This window comes from Sus scrofa, chromosome 4 (assembly GCF_000003025.6).
Source record: "Sus scrofa isolate TJ Tabasco breed Duroc chromosome 4, Sscrofa11.1, whole genome shotgun sequence".
Lineage (NCBI taxonomy): Eukaryota > Metazoa > Chordata > Mammalia > Artiodactyla > Suidae > Sus > Sus scrofa.
Genome location: NC_010446.5, coordinates 117681239 through 117702508, shown reverse-complemented (window position 1 = coordinate 117702508; position 21270 = coordinate 117681239). Strand labels below are relative to the sequence as shown.

At 44.2% G+C, this 21270-nt stretch overlaps 1 protein-coding gene across 22 annotated transcripts in view; it reads left to right on the top strand.

Annotated features, from left to right (window-relative positions):
• CDC14A (cell division cycle 14A) overlaps window positions 1–21270 on the top strand; it is a 168720-nt gene that overhangs the window by 102060 nt on the left and 45390 nt on the right. For 21 of the 22 annotated variants that reach the window (XR_002343573.1, XR_002343572.1, XM_021090137.1 and 18 more), the window contains 2 exons: window positions 1306–1536; window positions 9961–10099. Coding sequence is in view for 20 of the 22 variants with exons in the window: in XM_021090137.1 (XP_020945796.1) it covers window positions 1306–1536; window positions 9961–10099 (370 nt within the window). In the remaining 2 variants the exon portion in view is untranslated. Of the gene's footprint in view, window positions 1–1305; window positions 1537–6495; window positions 6690–9960; window positions 10100–21270 lie in introns of those variants that run through there. The other variant, XM_021090146.1, reaches the window with a different exon arrangement.

Genomic DNA, 21270 nt, shown 5'->3' with positions numbered 1-21270 from the left:
AAAAGGGTAACTGAAAAAAACAAAAACAAAAACGAAACCCCACAAAAAATCCAGCATATTAAGGAAGAAATAGCTATTGCCTTTAAGGCTGAGGGGACAGAAAAGAAAACGTGGGGTTCCCAGACCCAGGGAGCTGGGCGGGTGCTGGGAGCCTGAAGGCTGGTGCTTGCATCTGGGGGCTGGGCTTGCATTTGGCAGGAGAGCCTGATGCTGGGCTGTAGGCTGGTGCTGGGAGTGTCCTCCCTTCTGCCACTAAAGCCTTGCTGGCAGGAGGACAGGAGACCCCCCTTCTCCCTCCCTCGGCCTCTAGTTGCTCAGCTTGTGCTTCAGGGCCTCTCACTTTTCCCTCTGACAGGAAGCCAGTGGGAAAGGTAGCTGGGGAAGTGTAATACATGCAGCCCAGCCGAGGCAGCTGAGAGCTGGCTTGACCTGAGAGAAGGTGGGAAATGACCAGCAAGGGCAAGATCCGAGGCCGTGGAAAATTCAGCCAGGGACACAGTACAGAAACTGCTGGTTCACTTTACTGGCTGCTGCTGCCTACCTGGCTTAGAGCCCAGTACCATGGATGAGTTCCAGTGTAATCAGTGCGCTGAGAAATTAGTCCCCTTAACCCCTGGGGCTGCCCAGCAAGGCAAAGTGCCCACTGGTCACCTTGGTTGGCGGCCCAACTGTTTGTAACCCAGCCGACTGCTGCTCCCAGGAACACTCACCAGATGCTGAACCCACTCACCTTAGAAGGGGGTTGGAGGCTGAGCATCTGTTCTCCAAACAGAAAAGGTCTACAAAAAAAGATGCTAACTTCACCTCATGTAGTTTTGTAATCTGTTACATGGGGTTTACAATTTTTTTCTTAATAGGTTGTTTTGAGAATTAAAGGGAATTATCTGCCCTTGTGACTTGTGCATGGCAGGTGCTCAGGAAGCAGTCTGTTGCAGGGGTTGCGCTGTGGATGAAAACTGCAGGTCTGGCAAAAAGGCTTTCACCATAGTTCACAGGTGTTTGTCAAGAGGAGCCAAAAGCACAAAGAGTTATTCCGAGCCTACTGTGCACATCCGAGCGCCTCCAGAGGCCTGCTTCGGTTAAGGTGGAGTGCGCTCCCCAGCATTCAGAGCTTTTTCCAGTTGGAGAAGGTTTCTTTCCTTCCTAGGTGTTTCTCTCCGTTATTCAGACTGCTGGGCCCACCTCACTCATGAAATCGCTTTGCTCCCGATCTCTGTTGAGATGAAGGATCTTCCCTGCGAAGGGTGTTGGGGTTCCTAAGATGAAATGCGTCCCTCCGGCTCACAGCTTCTCTCTCTCCTTTAGGTTATCCGCTTCACGCCCCCGAGGCCTACTTTCCTTATTTCAAAAAGCATAACGTGACTGCAGTTGTGAGGCTGAACAAAAAGATCTACGAGGCGAAGCGCTTCACAGACGCCGGCTTCGAGCACTACGACCTCTTCTTCATCGACGGCAGCACACCCAGCGACAACATCGTGCGAAGGTTCCTGAACATCTGCGAGAACACCGAGGGGGCCATCGCGGTTCACTGCAAAGGTGCGCGCGAGGAGAAGGCCTGGGGTCCTGGGTTTCTGAAAGGGAAGCAGAACCAGTTGGCGCCTTGAGGGGGTTGGGGGGGGGAGAGTCATTTTTGGTTTCAGAAAACTGGAACGCAAGCCCCCTTAAGTAACCCCTTCCTAAAGAACGGGTTGCTTGGATGTGGACGGTGGGTGGGGAGTGGCTTTCTGGACAAGGCAGTTTTTCCGGCCTTACCTTCCCGAGTTCGGGCTCGCCGACCCCAGACGCCAGGAGGAGGGAATCACCGCAGCAGGCGGTAGGCTGGCAGGAACGTCTCCAAGTCTGTACCTTTGCCCCCAGGCAAGGGTTGCTGGTTCCCTCGTCCCTCCCTGCTCTGAAATTGTGGGTCCTTTTCCCACCCCCTCCGCCGCTATGCCCCTACTTCATGACCCCGCCGTCTATCTGGAGCCCCACTTCGCCTTCCGCGTTTCCTCTCCCCTGTTAGTCTTTTGCATCGCGGGACAGGGTCTTTCCCGCTCATTGCTGGGGGACCGCAGCCTACTGCGCTCATCGCTAGCTTCCCTGTCGCAGTTGTGTTACTGCCTCTTGAATGGAAGACTTAAGCTATGTGAATGCATCTCTGGTCTCCGGGAGTGGGTATTTTGTGGGGTTTTGTGTGTGTGTGTGTGTCTTTTTGCCATTTCTTGGGCCGCTCCCGCGGCGTATGGAGGTTCCCAGGCTAGGGGTCGAATCGGAGCTGTAGCCACCGGCCTACGCCAGAGCCACAGCAACGCGGGATCCGAGCCACGTCTGCGACCTACACCACAGCTCACGGCAACGCCAGATCCTTAATCCACTGAGCAAGGTCAGGGATCCAACCCGCAACCTCATGGTTCCTAGTCGGACTCGTTAACCACTGCGCCACAACGGGAACTCCAGGAGCGGGTATTTTGGGATAGAGGTGGTTTAGATTATAGGAGGTGTAGGGGCGCCAGATTTAGCAAATAAAAATAGTGGATGCTCCGTTAAATTTGAACTTTAGATAGTGAGGACTTCTCTAGCATGTCTCAAATATGGCACCAAACAGACATTCTGTTTTACCTGGAAATCTTGTGTCAGCTACTCAGAAAATGTGAAATAAGATTTGCTCTCAGCCTGGTTGTTAGCTTCTGAGGAGGCTCGCATTCGAGATTTTTCAGCACGGTGAAAGATATTTTACTGAGATTTCAGTGAGGGGATGGAGCCGGGACGGAACCTCTCGCTCCTCACGTGCAGCTTTTCATATCGCCACTGGGTGGTGCTGTTCTCCGGCTTTGCGTCTGCGAACCGGTTTCTGTCCCTTTTTATGCTAATAGTCTGGTAGGTGTGGGGGATTGTACTGTTCCTCTGCCTAGCGCTGCTGTAATTGACTTATTCAGACGAGCATGGCTTTGGTTCTGACAGAAATTAAAATACCATTCTGTAGGCCCTTGTTTCTATGTTTAAGATGTGAGTAGGCGGGAGGTGCTTTGCTGAACAGAGGAGCAGCAACTGGAAGCTGCATTTTGCCGGAGCCCCTGCGACGGAAACGCGGCATGTGGCCCGGGGTTCAGCTGAGGGCTCCTCTGTCAAACTTCGTCCACGTGGACAGAACCCCCTCCGCGTTTCTTAGCAGGATGGGCCCCTGACTTGCAGGACTCTCTGTCCCGGGGGTGGGGTGGTGGATCTGTGAGGGAGTTGTCTTTTGCTCACGCCCTGTGAACGTCTGCTTTCCGTTCCCCCGGGGTGGCGGTGCGCTGGCTCGCCCCCCGTGTCACTCGTCTGCACCCTGGCTTTGCCTCTGTCCCATCTTGTTAAAGCTTGCCCGGGCCCAAGGAAAGGCCTGCATTTCACATGCACTCGGAACCTCGGCATCCACGCGATCCCGCATCCGCCAGGTGGACTGCAAAGGGCTTGGGCATCCGCGGGTTTCGCCCTCCGCGGGGGTCCTGGCACCAGTCCCTCTCGGAGGCCTAGAGACACCCGAGTGTCACTGGAACTCGAGAGCTAATGGGAACATGGTAGCTGCTAAAATTTAGTAGGAGTTTTTCATATGCTGCCTTTCAAAGTTTATTTGTTCACATATACAGGTGGTGACGCCTTTTTGAGAGTGTTTCTTTTTCATAAATTTAATTTTATTGGAGTGTAGTTGACCTACAATGCTGTATTAGTTTCAGGTGTGCTGCAAAGTGAATCAGTCACACATGTAAATATATCCATCCTTTTTTCCCATACAGAGCATTACAAACTGTTGAGATTTTCCTGTGCTACACAGTAGGTTCTTGTTAATCATCTTTTTTCTTTTTTTACTTTTTAGGGCCACACTTGCAGCATATGGAAATTCCCATGCTAGGGATCAAATTGAATCGGAGCTGCAGCTGCTGGCCTACGCCACAGCCACAGCAACACCAGATCCCAGCTGTATCTGTGGCTTTCGCCCATGCAGCTTGCTGCAACACAGGATCATTAACCCACTGAGCGAGGTCAGGGATCGAACCCGCGTCCTCATGGATAGTAGTCGGGTTCTTAACCGGTTAAGCCACAACGGAATTCCAATCATCTATTTTATACAGTAGTGTGTGTATATTACTCCCACCCTCCTAATTCTTCCCTCTTCCCAATGGTTTCACCTACGTGGGACTGAGTCTTATTTCATTTGCCTCCACTTGTACACACATGTAGGATTTCTTTCATAAGCATTAACACTTGCGATTTAATTACAGCTGTATTGCTTTTAATAGCATACTTTGCTACTGTAGGCCTGTTAATTATTTTGACATCTGCTCTAATTAAGTCAGCTTAATTTTCTGAGAATTAAAGTAGCGCTGAGGATTTTAATTGAACTATAGGGAGGAGGGAGAAGGAATCTTACCCCATGTCAAATGAACTTTGGGAGCTGCTGAAAAGGGAATGGCTGTGTCAGTCCCCAACATAAAATACTAAAAAGAGAGACAGACTGGAAACGAATTTGCTGGGAATGTGTGAGAGCTTGTAGTTCAATATTTGTAGTTTGCCTTCTGGTTGATAAAAGGAATGGCTATGATTTCGTGAAGCTTTCTAGCACAAATAATCATTAAAACAACGGCAACATTGTGATGTTCCAGGATGTGATTTTTGATGTTCTGTAGGGGTTTCAGAAAACGCCTGGCGCTGTAAGGCAATCAAGTGTTTAACTTGGTATAAATAGAAGACTTTTCAACGTCTTTGCTCACTGTGCCAGAGAGCCCTTTAATTATAAATGCTTTAAAAAATTTGTTAAAGTTTTTATAGGAACTTAGTGAAATGTTCCTATTCTGTTGAATTGTGGTAAGAGCTCCTAACTATTGCGTGCTAAGTAGGTTCTTTTTATAGATCTAAATTATAGACTCTTTTTAAAAGGGGGAAGCAACTTTAGTTTTAGAGAAATTTGAACAATTTCTGCACCACCACTTTTTGGGTGGTGAGTGTGTGCAATGAGGAAGGAGCCTAACTGAGGGAGTGGGTGGCCTTTGCCTGGCGTTTCCCCGGGGGAGGTGGGCAGGGAGAGGCCCAGAGACCCCAGTTGGTGACTGGAAGGAGAGACTCTTTTTTTGTTTGTTTGTTTTGTTTTGTTTTGTTTTTTGGGTCCAGACCCATGGCATGTGGACATTCCCAGGCCAAGGATTGAACTTGCGCCATAGCAGTGACCCGAGCTGCTGCAGTGACCATGCTGGATGCTTAACCTACCTGGGCCACAAGGGAACTCCGAGGGAGGGACTCTTTAAACCAGCTGAGCTTCCTTCTCCAGACCTTTCTGCTGTGTTTTATCAACACAATTACCTGTGGTCTTAGAGGTCTGGGGAGTAACAACTCTGCAGAAACAGAAAGTATTTGCTCTGGGTGGAAACACGAAGACACCTTTTATTTTAAGGAAGAGCGTCCTACTGAGACCATAATTAAGCTTTACTCTTTTCTAAAGAATGGTGATGTTTGATCTTGGGCAGAATGTACTTCAAGTGAAAACAGATCACACACACACACACACACACACAGACACACACACACCCCCCTCATCTAATGAAAGTGTAAATACACTTTTTAAAAAGGGAGGATTACTGGGAAGAGAATGCCAGGAGTCTATAAACATGAGCTTGATTTAATTTCATTTACATTTTTGATGTGTATTCTCAACCCTAGGTGATATTGCCCTCAAGGGGGCAAAATTGTTTCTGGGTGGTAAAAAATCTTTTCTTTGTCTGTATACAATGTTGATTTACACACAGTACATTGAGAGATATGCAGCCTATTTGTAGCAGTAAAATTTCATGAGGGACAATTAGGAAAAACATTGCCGAGAGGCTCTTGGTCTGGGGTGGGGGGCAGTCATGGAGAAAAGGTTGAGAAACATTGATTTAGAGACATACCTTTTTCACGTTTTCACATTTATGAAACTAGAATGGATTTTAAAATTGATAGCCTGTCAGAGTATATTTATTTACTTATTTATTTCTTAGTGGTGCTTAAGCAATGGTATGTGAAACATTAATCTAAAAAAGCACAACTTCGGAGTTCCCATTGTGACTCATCAGAAGCAAATCTGACTGGTATCCATGAGGACGTAGGTTCGATTCCTGGCCTTGCTCAGTGGATTAAGGATCCAGCACTGCCATGAGCTGTGGTGTAGGTCGCAGATGTGGCTTGGATCTGGCATTGCTATGGCTGTGGTGTAGGCCAGTGGCTGTAGCTCCAAATAGACCCCTAGCCGGGGCACCTCCATATGCTGCAGGTGCGGCCCTAAAACGACAAAAAATTAAAAATTAAAAAAAAAATAAAGAATCACAAGTTCCTATCTTAACTAAGCCGAAAATCACAGAAAGCAGCATCTTCCCACTGGGGTGGGAGCAGGGGAAAGGGCATGAATAAAATAAGTACAAGAGGGAAAAAAAAACAATGTCCTGTCCTACACTATTAGACGATGTGATGGCATCTTCGATTTGCAGAAAAACCGTGTTTCCAAGTGCTGAGGAGATTAGAGAAGTTCTCTGTGTTATTTGACCAGGAAAAGCTGACAACAGGACCCCGCCTTCTGTGGGAGAGGAAGAGTCTTAAAAGACATCAGAACACGATGCCATCAACCTTTCCTATTTCCTTTCCTAACTAAATGTCCTCATGGATGAAACTGACATTGTACCAGTTTCCCAGGCCAGACCTCTCAGGTACCTTTAGCTTTCCCTGTGCCCCAATCTGAATGTCCTTCTGACCCAGCTCCTCCTCCTTCCTCGCTCTGTCTTCTCGGTCCCCCTGTCCGCCAGCCCGGCTCTCCTGGGATCCTGTCTGGCTCCTGTCTCTGTCCTTTCCAGTCCAGGGGTGTGCTGCTGCCACATCCAGCTGTTTTCATCATCTCGTCTTCTTTGTCCCCCAATACATGGCAGCTTTATTTTGCCCTTTTTCCTTGTTTAAGGGAAAAATCAGATTTTTGCATGGTAACCGTTGTATGTTTATTTGTTGTTGATAATATCATGAATTTCATGATACTTTTTAAACAAGTCGAATTTTGTTCATTAGAGCCTCATTGCCATATGTTTGAGAAAGTAAGGACTCATTTGTGCAGGAGATGTGACCTGATCAGTGCTGAGAGCACTGAGCATGTGGACGTGGGGACTCCCCAGGAATGCTGGAGTCCTTGGGGTCTTTGGCTCACCATAGATAACCTAGTTCCCCTAAGGACAGTCTACTCCCTTTGACTCAGAGATGCTCGTTAATTGGCCCCTCCACGCCTGTCTGACCTTATTTTCTACTCAGCACACACTGACACATTCTCCAGGCCAGTCAAGCTTTCAGTCACTGAAGCCCCTGCTGAAAGTGGGACCTTCCTATTCTTTAGAGTCTGCTGAAGTCCTTATCATCAACGACACATCCTCTGAAGACACCAGCAGCTCACACAGCCCTTTCTCTGAGAGCCCAGTTTCAGGTCAAACCGAATTTCTTTGCTTCTTGGTTAATATCTCAGGTCTACGATGACTTTGACAACAGATCATGGTCAGTTATAGCCTCTACTTGCTTATAGCCCTCGGCTGTGGTCGAAGTCCTGTCCTGAGTAGCTTGTAGGCAGGGAATAAACATTTCACCAGCTGAATCAAATGTTTAAAAACATCCCTAGAGCCACTTTGTTGTTCTATAAGAAAAAGAGTAGATGATAAGAAGAGATTAAGTAGTAGAAAGATAACCCAGCCTAGTGCCTGGCGTATGGGTAGTACTTAACAAATAGAAGTTTATGGACTGAATTTAATTCCAGGCAGCTAGATATGGAAAGATTTCAAAAATGCTTGTAAACAAGCATTAGTGGCTCAGCACTACATACCTCGTGAGAGCAGACTCCCTTCACATTTCTGGCCCCAGCATCTGTCCCAGTGCCTCATACTCAGCCGGTCTTAGTGTTTGGCTGTTTGGCTCATGGAGTGACTGAGTGGATGAGCCAAGAGTGGAAGCAACTCTGGGATAATAGCAGGACGCCTGGGGAATTTTTGCATGTTTACTTATTATGCTAATATGAGTGAATTGGTTAGTATCTTTGGGTCTCAGTACTAGTATATGAGTAATAGTCATCATATTTGAAAAACCTGTAGCTTGATCAAATTTTTGAATGCTTCCGGGAAAGGAGGGAAGCCAGTGTAGATTTAAAAAAAATTGTCTAGGAGTTCCCGTTGTGGCACAGTGGTTAACGAATCCGACTAGGAACCATGAGGTTGCGGGTTCGGTCCCTGCCCTTGCTCAGTGGGTTAAGGATCCGGCGTTGCCGTGAGCTGTGGTGTAGGTTGCAGACGAGGCTTGGATCCCGAGTTGCTGTGGCTCTGGCGTAGGCCTGTGGCTACAGCTCCGATTCGACCCCTAGCCTGGGAACCTCCATATGCCGTGGGAGCCGCCCAAGAAATGGCAAAAAAAAAAAAAAAAAAATTGTCTAAAACGTAGCATTCTATCCCCTTGTGTTTCTGGAGAGAGATTAAAAAAAAAAAATCGCAATTTGCAAAAACACTTAAAGAACGTTTTGATTGTGATAGTAACCAATACTTCTTTGGAAAAATTTCTAATCGTGTTAATTTATCCTGCATAACAGAAATTACATTCAACATAAGAAAAACATACTGACACAAAAGTTATTGAAAAGTGCAGGAACCTCAGGAAATGAAACTACTTCTTCTTTTTTTGCTTTTTAGGGCCTCACCTTTGGCACATGGAAGTTCCCAGGCTAGGGGTCGAATTGGAGCTGCAGTCTGCGCCACAGTCACAGCAATGCCAAATCTGAGCCGAGTCTGCAGCCTACACTGTAGCTCATGGCAACACTGGATCCTTAACCACTGATTGAGGTCAGGGATCGAACCCGTATCCTTACGGATACTAGTCGGGTTGGTTACCAATGAGCCATGACGGGAACTCCAGGATATGAAACGTAATGCTTCTGTTTGCTTGGTTCTTTCTCAGGCGGCAACGTGCCCCCACAATGGCAGAGACTATGTGTGTTTTATTTGACACTGTGTCTAGCACAGTACCTGGCAGGTAGTCACTGCTCCATCTGTACTGATGGGCTGAGGAAATAATGAAATCCTGGTCTCAGAAGAAGCTGCCGGGGGGCTAGGAGGGCCACCTGATGGCAGTGGTATGGAAACAGTTGTGGGGTAGGCAGCTAATGGGGCCTGATGATGTCTGGTGTCTTCTAACTCTGATTCTATAATTCCTTCTTCCAAAATAAGTTTCAAAAAGCCTCACCATTTAAATAGGCTAAAAAGTGATTGTGATAACATAATCAGTTACACTATGACTCAGGGGTCACAGACAGAAACTGTTAAGGTTCCTCTTAGGCTGGGCTGGGGCTAAGGATGGGAAACACGGGGACAGCTGACAGGTGATATTTTCAAAGTGTTTGTCTGGAGCCACATTGCCTTAACAATAGTCACCGTGAGAGTCATTCCCAAGGCCCCGGGGGCTTGAACGCTCCGTAAATTTTCAAGATCCTTGCTCTGAGTTTTGTGTTTTCTTACATATGTTAATTTTATTATTTGTTTGTTTGTTTATTTATTTATTTATTGTCTTTTCAGGCCGTACCCAAGGCAGATGGAAGTTCTCAGGCCAGGGGCTGAATCGGAGCTGCAGCTGCCAGCCTATGCCACAGCCACAGCAACAGATCCTTCCCCCACTGAACGAGGCTGGGGATCAAATCCGCCTCCTCATGGGTACTAGTCAGGTTCTTAACCTGCTGAGCGACAACGGGAACTCCTCGTGTGTTAATTTTAATCACATGATTTATTTTTAAAAATTTCTTGAGTTTAGAATTATGTTTTAATGCCCCCTCCCCATAAAAAGTGTTACATTATTGTCTGGGTTTTAAAATCTTGAATTATATTGCGGTTTCTGGACAGGGTTTGATTTCAGTGTTTTTGTGGGTGCGTTTGCTGTATTTTGTATTTCTTGTTCTGTTTCTCTCTCTTGCAGCTGGTCTTGGAAGAACAGGGACGTTGATAGCCTGTTATGTCATGAAACACTACAGGTTTACACATGCAGAAATAATTGCTTGGATCAGAATATGCCGGCCTGGCTCCATCATAGGGCCACAGCAGCACTTCCTGGAAGAGTAAGTAGATTGTCTCCCTCGTCACATGACGTCCTTGTTTCTGATCATTTCTGCCTCTTGGTCCCCGGCTGTGGACTGTGTCACACCTGTGGTTGTGAGATGGCTTCATCGTGAGAGAAGGCTGTGCCTCTAATGGAACCCTGTTGGCTTGACAGCTAATGCATTCTAACTGCGTACCTTTTATATCTCTTAGAGCAGGTGAGAGTGAAAAGAAAATCACAGAGCCATCTCTGCCTACCTTTTTTCTGTCATTTTCTATGTGTGATCTGGCTACAGTGCAATTTTCTTATGTCATCCCACTTGGTGCTTTTCATTCTTTTGTTTGCACGTCTAAAAGCAGAATGAGAAAAAACCACAACTGAGGTCAGTCAGTGCTCGCAGTGACATGCTCCCCTGACAGCTCACCGTGCTGCTCAAGTAGCTGCAACTTAGGGGTTTTGAAGGAAGAATAAAGAGAACTGGGTTTTCGTCCTGGCTGTGCCACTAACTAGCTTTATGACCAATATTTAGAAGATAAGTTCCTTCTTTCACATACTCACTCATTAACTATTTATCAAACCATAGCCCACAAAAGGGAGTGGTTTAACCTGTAAGGGTACAACCCTTTCTTTGTGGTTTCCCCTTAGATTCTTCTTCTTCTTCTTCTTTTTTTTTTTTTTTTTGTCTTTATAAGGCCACACCTGAAGCATATGGAAGTTCCCAGGCTAGGGGTCGAATTGGAGCTGCAGCTGCTGGCCTACACCACAGCCACAGCAACACAGGATCTGAGCCTCATCTGTGACCTACATCACAGCTCATGGAAACACCAGATCCTTAACCCACTGACAGAGGCCAGGGATCGAACCTGCATCCTCATGGATACAAATTGGGTTCCTTACCACTGAGCCATGACGGGAACTCCTTCCCCTTAAAATTTCAGAAATTACCGTCCATTTAACCATTAAAAAAATCAGGAGATGATATTAGCACTAGATGATTTAGGTCCAGCTCTAAAATACTGGTGATGTCTTAACTGAAATTTCACTTTAAAACTTCTGCAGTGGCTGTATTTTTTATTTGTTTCTTTATTGTGTCGAAACCATAACATTCAATTTACCATCTTACCAGTTTTTAAGTTTACAGTTCAGTAGTGTTAAGTATACTCGCACTGTTGTACAATAGATCTCTAGAACTTTTTTCATCTTGCAACACTGAGACTCTCTACCTACCAAACATGAATTTCTCCTGCTGCTTCTCCTCAGACCTCAGCAACTACCTTTCTACTTTCTGTTCCTAAGATTGTGACTCCTTTAGATACTTCATAGGAATGGAATCCTCAGTATAGTGTCATGTTCTTGACATTTTTTTTTCATTTTAAAATATTTGCTTGAAGTATAGTTGATTTACAACGTTGTGTTCATTTCGGCTATACAGCCAAGTGATTCCGTTAGACATATGCACACATCCATTCTTTGGGGAATGGCTCTATTTTGAATAGCATTCTTTTCCAAATAATTCATTCCTGTCCCGTTTAAATCATTTTATGTTGGTGAGAAGCAAATGATCCTGAATTTCCTAGAAAGGTGCTGTAAGCGAGCTATCAGCATCTGAAATGGTTCAAAGCATTACTTTAATGGTTATTTTAGGTGCCTCTGGGAAGAGGGAATAGTGATAGAAAACAATCACTGCAGTTATACCTGAGCTTAAAATGATGAGGTGGAAGTGTAAGAAATACATAAGAAAAAATAGCCAAGACCGGGATCATTAAGAAGACAAGTGCCTAGGTTTTTTGGCCTATGAGATATTATTGTATTATTTTAGAGCTTTCTTCTTTGTCAGATTCTCAGCCGGTGGTTGCTACTATTTTACATTCTGTGTGTCTGCAGATGGGTCTTTGTGCTTTGCATCTGCCAGGGGCTTGTTGTGCTAATTGCTTACTAAAATTGAATAAATAACCTTAGGGTTAGAAAATAACAACAGCAAAATTCTAAGCCTGGATCTTTAAGCCATCTCTTAAAATCATTGTTTGGAAGAATATTCATTCATTAGGCACCTACTGAATGCTCACCTTGCCGCTGGCTCTCTGCTGGGTTTCCAAGGTGAGGAGCTGTCGCTGGGGAGACCACTGGTCAGGTTCCGCTAGGTTTCCCTGGGGCCTCTGATGCCACAGGCCTCCCACGTCATGCCTGCTACTCCTCCTCCTCCTTCCTACTCTGCCTCCTCTCTCTGCCATGTCTCACAATAATAAAAGAAGAAATCAGGGTTAGGAGGCAAAGGCGTTAAGTTGATAAAAAGGTATTTTTCACGTATAGATATTTAAGCTGTAAAACTGAGGCTGTTTACTTAGGTGTGGGTCCACACTCTACCTTTGCAAGTGTTTGTCTTTGAAATTGAGGTGCAGGAATGGCTTCCTTGTATAACGGAAATATTAAAATGAATTATTACTAATGCTGAGGTCAGAACCTTCTGCAGGTTCTCTGTCTGAGGCACTGTGGCTCTGGTATTTTGCAGTATTTGCTGTAGAGCCCGTGTGGGAAAATGTCTGCATCACTGAGGCGTGTTTGATTGGTTGCTTCCTTCCTGTATCCGTGTGTAGCTTCATCCACTTGATGGCTCTGAGTGGCACCAGAGGTAGTATTTTGCTGTGCTTGACTGTGTACGCTTTTTTGTTCTCTCCTTCTCTCCTATTTTTCCTTTCAAGACTGCGTCTTGGTGTACCTCGTGGCAGAAGACAGTCTAGTGCGTTAGGGACATTTGTTCGTTCCGCAGGTGTATGTTAAGTGCACGTGTTCTGCCAGGCGATGCTCTTGGTTCTGGGGATGCAGCAGTGAACTGGACAGATGAGGCTTTTTCCTCTCACGGTGCTAGTGTTTCTAGTGGAAGGAGAGCACAGTGACCATGTGTGTAAGTTTATACATGAGCTGATTTCTGGTAGGGACATGACAGCGGCAGTGGGCAGCAGGGAGGAGATGATTGATGGGGAAGAGCCATTCTGGCTGGGGTGAAAAATATCTTAATTTGTATTTTCCTGATGACCATTGATGTTGAACATGATGTGATGTGAGATGTTTGGCCAAGACTTTGCCCATTAACATTAAAAAATTTTTTTTTTCTTTTCTTTTCTTTTTGGCTGCATCTGCAGCATGTGGAAGTTCCTGGGCCAGGGATTGAACTCAAGTCATAGCAGTCACCCGAGCTGCTGCATTGACAACATCGGATCCTTAACTGGCTGTGCCACAAGAGAATTCTGAAAAAAAAAAATTTAAATTATTGATTTGTTGTAGTTCTTTATTTTATTTCTTAATTTAAAATGTTTGTTGAAGTTAATAGAAAACCATTTTTCGCAGTACTATATGCAGTGTTGATAGAAAATATACTATTATTCTACAAATTATTTACTATTAGGAAAAGCAGTTAATGTTGTATCTGGCAGCTTTAAGGAGTACTTTTTCTTTTCCGTGAGTTTTTTTTTTTTTAAATTGAGGTATAACTGACGTTTAACATTATGTTAATTTCAGGTGTACAACATAATGATTCAATATTTGTATATATAGGAATTCCCGCTGTGGCACAGTGGTTAAGCATCTGGCATTGTCTCTGCAGCTGTTCAGGTCACTGCTGAAGCTCAGGTCCACTCCCTGGCCCAGCACAGTGGTTTAAGGATCTGGTGTTGACACAGCTGTGGTATAGGTTGCAGCTGAGGCTTGGATTCAATCCTGGCCTGGGAACTTGCATATAGTGTGGGTATGGCTGAAAAAGAGAAAAAATTTGTATGTATATTTTAGATACGAGTCCTTTCTCAGATGTATGTGCTGTATGTTTTTTAATGAGGAGAATTAAAATTTTTTTTTTTATCTTTTTTTTTAGGGCTGCGCCTGCAGCATATAGAAGTTCCCAGGCTAGGGGTCTAATTGGAGCTACAGCTGCTGGCCTATACCACGGCCAAGACCACAGCCACAACAGATCCGAGCTGCATCTGAGACCTACACCACACCTCATGGCAATGCCGGATCCCCAACCCACTGAGTGAGGCAATAATTTGCAATTCACATTAGCAAATTATTATTATCTTGAGAAATGTAGAAAAACTGACAAAATTAAATACCCACTATTAGTTTTTTTAAAAAAAACTCTCAATGAACAAAAAAAAAAAATTATCTAGAAAATAAGAAAAACTACAAAAAAATAATATTATTTTTAAAAATCTAATAAAAAAAAAGAAAGACGTTTCCTTATTCAGATAAAGGTCCTCAATGAAAAGCCCAGGGCAACGCCGGATCGTTAACCCACTGAGCAAGGGCAGGGATTGAACCCGCAACCTCATGGTTCCTAGTCGGATTCGTTAACCACTGCGCCACAATGGGAACTCCCTGGTGTGTAATTTTTGTCGCTTGTAATGCTTCTCCCCTGGTGCACTTGCTTAGGTGGGTAGGGAGGGGAAAATGCGGTACCCAGGCGATCTCTGGTCCTCTGTGTGGCCTCCAGGGAGGGCTGGGTCGCGGTGGGAGCGAGGGTCTCTGGCGGCTGCACATTTCTGTTCTCCTTCCGTGACTGTTTCTAACCATCCTGCCGGCAACGTTTATTTAATATGCCTTTCTCTAACCATTCCAAACACCACCTTAAGCCTTCTCTTAAGGGACATTTTATGCCAGCAATGATTTTTCTCTTGCCTTTCTCATGCTGTCCTGTTAGTGGATACAAGTTTACTTCCTCTATTGTGTATAAACCATTAGAAGAGACGGAGAGTGTGTTTATGGTTCTGGCTTCTTTTAACTGGGTCCCTAACCTCCTAAGGATAAAATTTTAAAAGGTTTTTTTCATCTGGAACATTACCGTTACAATTTTCTATCAGTTTTACCTTTTTTCCAGTGGGCTTGAATGTATCTGGCCATTTCTTGTCCTGAGTTGCAGGGATTCTCTCCTCCCTCCCTTCCATCCTTCTTTCCACAACTATTTGTAGAAAGCCACTGTTTGACAGTGTTCTTTGCACTTGGGAAATTTCAGTGAAAGAGTGATTTCTGACCTATAGAGAAGAAGGAGAGAAGAGGAGGAGGGAGAGAGAGGGAGGGGGAGAAGGGAAAAGAAGAAGGGGGGAGGGAGGTTGATTGGTTGTGTATGTAGTTAATACACAAATGTATAAATTCGGTAGTTTCTCTGACCATAATAAGTGTGATGCAGATAAATGAGGCGCGGAAGCGCAGAGGATGGATGCAAAGGCAGTTTGAATAGGGTGGGGGTGGGGGTGGCGATGCTAGGAATGAGGGCGGGTCGGTTGTGCAGGGGTCGGGCGGGGAGCTGTGGGGGGAGCGGGGGATCCGAGTGGGGGGGGCGGTGGCTACAGCTCGATTCGACAGCTGGAATCATATGCGGGAGCGGCCAAGAAATAGCAAAACAAAAAAAAAAAAAAAAAAAAAATAGGGTGGTTCATTGAAGACTTTTGTGCAAAGATCTCGAAGAAGTGAGAGAGTAAATCGTGGGTCTTTTGGAGAAGAGGGTTTCCCTCTGAGGAAAACTGCCGAGGCTCTGTGTGGGAATGTGCCTGAGGCCACCGTGGCTGGAGGGGGGCAAGGGGGATGAGGGGGGGGAGGCCAGATCGCGTATTCTCCTAGGCCTCTGTAGGAGTCGGGCTTTACTCGGGGTGAGATGAAAAGTCAGCACAGGGTTTTAAGCAGAGGAGTGATGTGATTTTGCCATAACACACAGACACACACATTTTTTTAATTAAAATTTTTACTTTGAGGGAGTTCCCATTGTGGTGCAGCGGAAACGAATCTGATTAGTATCCATGAGAATGCGGGTTCTATCCCTGGCCTCACTCAGCTCTGATCCCTTGTTGCTGTGGCTGTCTTGTAGGCTGGCAGCTGTAGCTCCTATTCAACCCCTAGCCTGGGAACTTCTATGTGCCGCAGGTTTGCCCCTAAAAAGCAAAACAACAGATTTTTTTTTTTTTTTTACTTTGAGATAAGTGTATGAAATGACAGAGAAAACTGTGGTTCCCCCCGCCCGTCCCGCTTTTTTTCATTTTTGGCAGCACACATGCCACTTGGAAGTTCTCAGGCCAGGGATCAAATCTGAGCTGCAGCTGTGACCTATGCCACGGCTGTAGCAATGGCAGATCCTTAACCCACTGCACCATGGCAGAAACTGCCTGTGTTTACTTTAGAGAGAACTCCTGTGTACCCGTTATCCACTTTGTCCTACTGCTACTGTCTTGCAAAACTAGTGTAATGTCACATCAGGATATTGACATGGATGCAGTTAAGATATAGATACAGTTAGCATTTCCATCACGGCAAGAATCCCTCACATTCCCTTTTTATAGCTACTCTCACTTCCTTCTGCCCACATCCCCTCCTTGACTCCTGACAACTGCCAATCTGTTCTTCCTTTATGTATTTTGGCATTTCGAGAATGTTTGATATATATGAATCACAGAGCATGTAACCTTTCGCTGTGTATAATTCTCTGGAGATTATTCCAGGTTGTTGCATACATCAATAATTTGTTCCTTTTTATGGCTGAGTAACATTCCAAAGTATGAATATATGACTGTTTGTTAACCATTTACTTGTCGAAGGGCAGCTGTTTCCAGTTTTTGGCTGTTATGAATAAAGATGCTCTGAGTGTTCATGTACAGGTTTGTTCCAACATACATTTTCGTTCCTCTCTGGGCTAAGTGTCCAAGAGTGCAATTGCAATTCTGGCTTATAATGGTACATGTTTAGTTTTATAAGAAACTGTCAAACTATTTCCCAGAGTGGCTGTACCATTTTATATTTTTACGAGCAGGCTTTGAGTGATTGAGTTTCTCTTCATATTTGCCAGCATTTTTTTTTTTTTTGTTTGTTTGTTTTTGTCTTTGTCTTTTTAGGGCTGAACCCGTGGCATATGGGGGTTCCCAGGCTAGGTGTCAAATTGGAGCTACAGCTGCCAGCCTACTCCACAGCCACAGCAACGCAGGATATGAACCACGTCTGTGACCTACACCGAAGCTTGCAGAAACGCTGGATCCTTAACCCACTGAGCAAGGCCAGGGATGAACTTGCAACCTCATAGTTTCTAGCTGGATTCGTTTCTGCTGCGCCATGACGGGAAGCCCCTTGCCAGCATTTTTTAAGCCATTCTGATGGGTATGTAATGAGATATTATTGTGGTTTCAGTTTGCATGATATTGTAGGTATCAACGAACAACTTTTCATGTATTTATTTGCCATCCCTATAACTTTTTGGTGAAGCATCTGTTCAAAATCTTTGTCTATTCTTTGAGTTTTGAGAGTTCTTTCTATGTTCTAGGCACTAGTCCTTTGTCTGATAAATGGTTTGCAGGTATTTTCTCTCACTCTGTAATTGTCTTTCATTTTCTTAATAGAATCTTTTTCAGAGGAAGAGTTTTAAATTTTGACCAAGTCCAGTTTATCAGTTTTTTCTTTTTTAGATAATGCTTTTAGTATCAAATCTAAGATCGCTTTGCTTGCTCTAGATCCCCGTAATTTCTCGTATCTTTTTCTAATAGTTTTGTATTTACATTTAAGTCCGGGATTCATTTTGAATTAATTTTTGTGTAATGTGTGAGACTTGGGCCAGGTTCCATTTTTTTTTTTTTTTTTTTGGCCTATGGATGTCCAGTTGCTCAGGCAACATGCGTGGAAAATGTTATTTTTCTCTTTTTTTTTTTTTTTTTTTTGCTTTTTAGGGCTGCACCCTCAGCCTATGGAAGTTCCCAGGCTAGGGGGCACATTGGACCTATAGCTGCCAGTTTACACCACAGCCACAGCAGTGTGGGATCCTGGCCACCTCTATCACCTACACCTCAGCTCACAGCGACGCTGGATGCAGGCCCACTGTGCAAGGCCAGAGATCGAACCTGCGTCCTCATGGATACTAGTTGGGTTTGTTTCTGCTGAGCTACAATGGGAACTCCCAGGTTATTTTTTCTCCATTGAATTACTTTTACATCTCTGTCAAAGATCAGATGAGCATACGTTATAGATCTATTTCTTTGTTCTTTATTCTGCTCCATTGATGTATGTGTCTCTGTCCTTCCTCCAATGCTATACTCTCTTTTTTTTATACTCAATGAATTTTATTACATTTATAGGTGTACAACGATCATCACAACCAAATTTTACAGCATTTACATCCCAAACCTTCAGTGCATCCCCCCACCGCTCAACCTGTCTCCTTTGGAAAGCACAACTTTTTCAAAGTCTGTGAGTCAGTATCTGTTCTGCAAAGAAGTTCGTTGTGTCCTTTATTAGATTCCACATGTAAGTGAAAGCATTTGATGTTGGTGTCTCACGGTCTGACTGACTTCACTTAGCATGAGAATGTCTAGGTCCATCCATGCTGCTGCAAATGCTCTTATTTCTTTGCTTTTAATGGCTGTGTAATATTTCATTGTGTATGTGTACCACATCGTCTTGATCCACTCCTCTGTCGATGGACATTTAGGTTATTTCCATGTCTTGGCTATTGCAAATAGTGCTGCAATGAACGTCGGAATACATGTGTCTTTTCGAGTCGTGGTTTTCTCTGGATAGATGCCCAGGAGTGGGATTGCTGGATCAAATGGTAGTTCTATCTTTAGTTTTCTGAGTACTCTCCATACTCTTTTCCACAGTGGTTGCACCAGTGTACAATCCACCAACAGTGTACTAGGGTTCCTTTTCTCCACACCCTCTCCAGCACTTATTGCTTGTAGACTTTTTGATGATGGCCATTCTGGCTGGTGTGCGGTGGTACCTCAGAGTGGTCTTGATTTGCATTTCTCTAATGAGTGATGCTGAACATCTTTTCATGTGTTTTTTGTCCACTTGTATGTCTTCTTTGGAGAATTATCTGTTTAGATCTTCTGCCCATTTTTTGATGGGGTTGTTTGTTTTTTTGGTATGGAGCTGCAGAAGGTGTTTATACATTTTGGAGATGAATCCCTTGCCAGTGGCTTCATGTGCAAAGGTTTTCTCCCCTTCTGTGGGTGTCTTTTTGTTTTGTTTAGGGAACTCCTATCCTCTCTTGATGCTGTCCTTACACAGTGAGCCGTAACAGGAGGCTTAGCCCCTACTTTTCCTTCTTTAACAAAGCCGTCCTAGCAATGCCCGTTCCTTTTCTTGTCCTCACAAATTTTAGAATAATCGTGTCCATATCTATAAAAAAATCATGCTGCAATTTTTATATAAATGTGTGAAACCTCTATGTCAGTTTTGGGAGAATCGACATCTTTACTGCTGTTAAGTCTTTCAATCCATAAACACAGTCTGTCTCTTCACTTACTTAGATTTTTTTTGATTTCTTCCATCGGCATTGTTTAGCTTTCATCATCTAAGTCCTGTGTTTCTAGAGTTGCACCTATATACTTTATTTTCTTTTGGATGATTATAAATGGTATTGTATTTTAAATTTCAGTGTCCTTGTGTTAATTGCTCACGTGTAGGAATACAGTTGATTTTCTGTCTACATTTATTTTGTATCCTGAGTAGGTCTCATTTGGTATATATTATAAATGGGGACTTCATAAATGTGATCCAGTTAAGGATCTCAAGGTGGAGAGATTTTTCTGGATTGTTCTAGTGGGTTCAGTATAATCACAAGGACACAGAAGCAATCATTAGAGGAGGAGGCGATGTGAAGATGGGTTGAAGCTGGAGGAAGGGACCATACTCCAAGGGGTATGGGCAGCTACTGGTGGCTGAAAAAGCCAAGGAAACAGACTCTCCCTTCAGAGTCTCCAGAACGAACCCACCCTGCCAACACTTTGACTTTAGCTCAGTGAAACTGATGATGGACTCTTGACCTCCAGAACTGCATGAAAGTACGTATGTCTTCTTCTAAGCCACCAAGCTTGTGGAGGTTTGTTATAGCAGCTCTGTGCAGACAAGAAACTGTGAAATACATCTGCATCCACTGTGTCCATTTGTGTAGATAGTAGGTATGTTCCCAGATCCTCCTGTGAACATGCGTATTCCAAACCTTTTCTCTTATTCATCGTATTTCTACTTTGGAGTATTTGATGTAGTAGAGTCCTGTGATTGATGTTATGTAAGGAAGATTGGGCAGCAGCAATGGGTAAGATGGATGGGATGGAGGGAGACTGGAGTCAGAGGGGCTGAAAAGGAGGCTATTAAAACCTAGGGGATGGGGACTCGTCAAAGGGGATGGAAGTTAGACCGAAGAGTTAGAGATGGGCACCGGGGCATTTCACGGGAATAAATCAGGCTTTGAAGACTGACTAATGATATGAGAGATGAAGAGCTTTGAAGTCTGACTAATGATATGAGAAATGAAGAGCATGATGTCAATGATGACGCAGAAGCATGAATAAGTAACACATTCATTAGGAAAGAAAGAAGAGGATTAAAAAGTTTTGTAATAGGTTTTCATCTGTCGAAAATAACTGAACAAGTGAGAGGGATCGTATTCTTTCAGAAGTGAAAAAATCCAATCAGTGCTTTTGAGGTAAGGTTAAATCTCAATCTGTGACTTTAGGAAAGCTGGTTTGTCACATCCTGCTAGTCCTTGAACAGCAAAATATGTCCAGGTGTTGATTTCTATGCCTTGAAGACACCTTCCTCTTATGTCACCAGGAATAAAGAGAGATGTTTGTTAGCATCCTTGTGGGCTGAGGAATTTATGTTTTGGCAGATCAAGACCTCTCTTTTGTTATGGCCTGAAATTTTATATTTAATTTTTTTCTAGGATATAAATACAGCTATTTGCAAACAACCATCAAGTGTTTTTCTTCTATGTAAAATAAAGCTTATATTCTTAAGCTAAAAATACCATTCTGCACCCAAAGTGTGTCTTCTACCAAATATCCTCAAAGTTCTTAAAATGCTGCACAAACATGATTCTTTTATTACTGAGCCTTTTAACTGCATCCTTCTCAGGGAGAGCCTATAGAGATAGATGGATGGATTGGGCTGCTTTTAGGATTTGTTTCATTTGTTTTATTGACCATTGATTGGGTGATGCTCTGCTGACCTCTGGATCCTGTACCATTGAAGCTTTTGTTTTTGGAGGGGATCCTTGAGGGACAGCTATTAAGTTCCCATGGGGACTTTTGGCCAAAGAGATCCTGTCACCACAGAGATATGATGTTTGGTTTTTTGTTTTCTGTCTTTTTGTCTTTTTAGTGCCGCACCAGTGGCATATGGAGGTTCCTAGGCTACGGGTTGACTCAGAGCCGTAGCCACTGG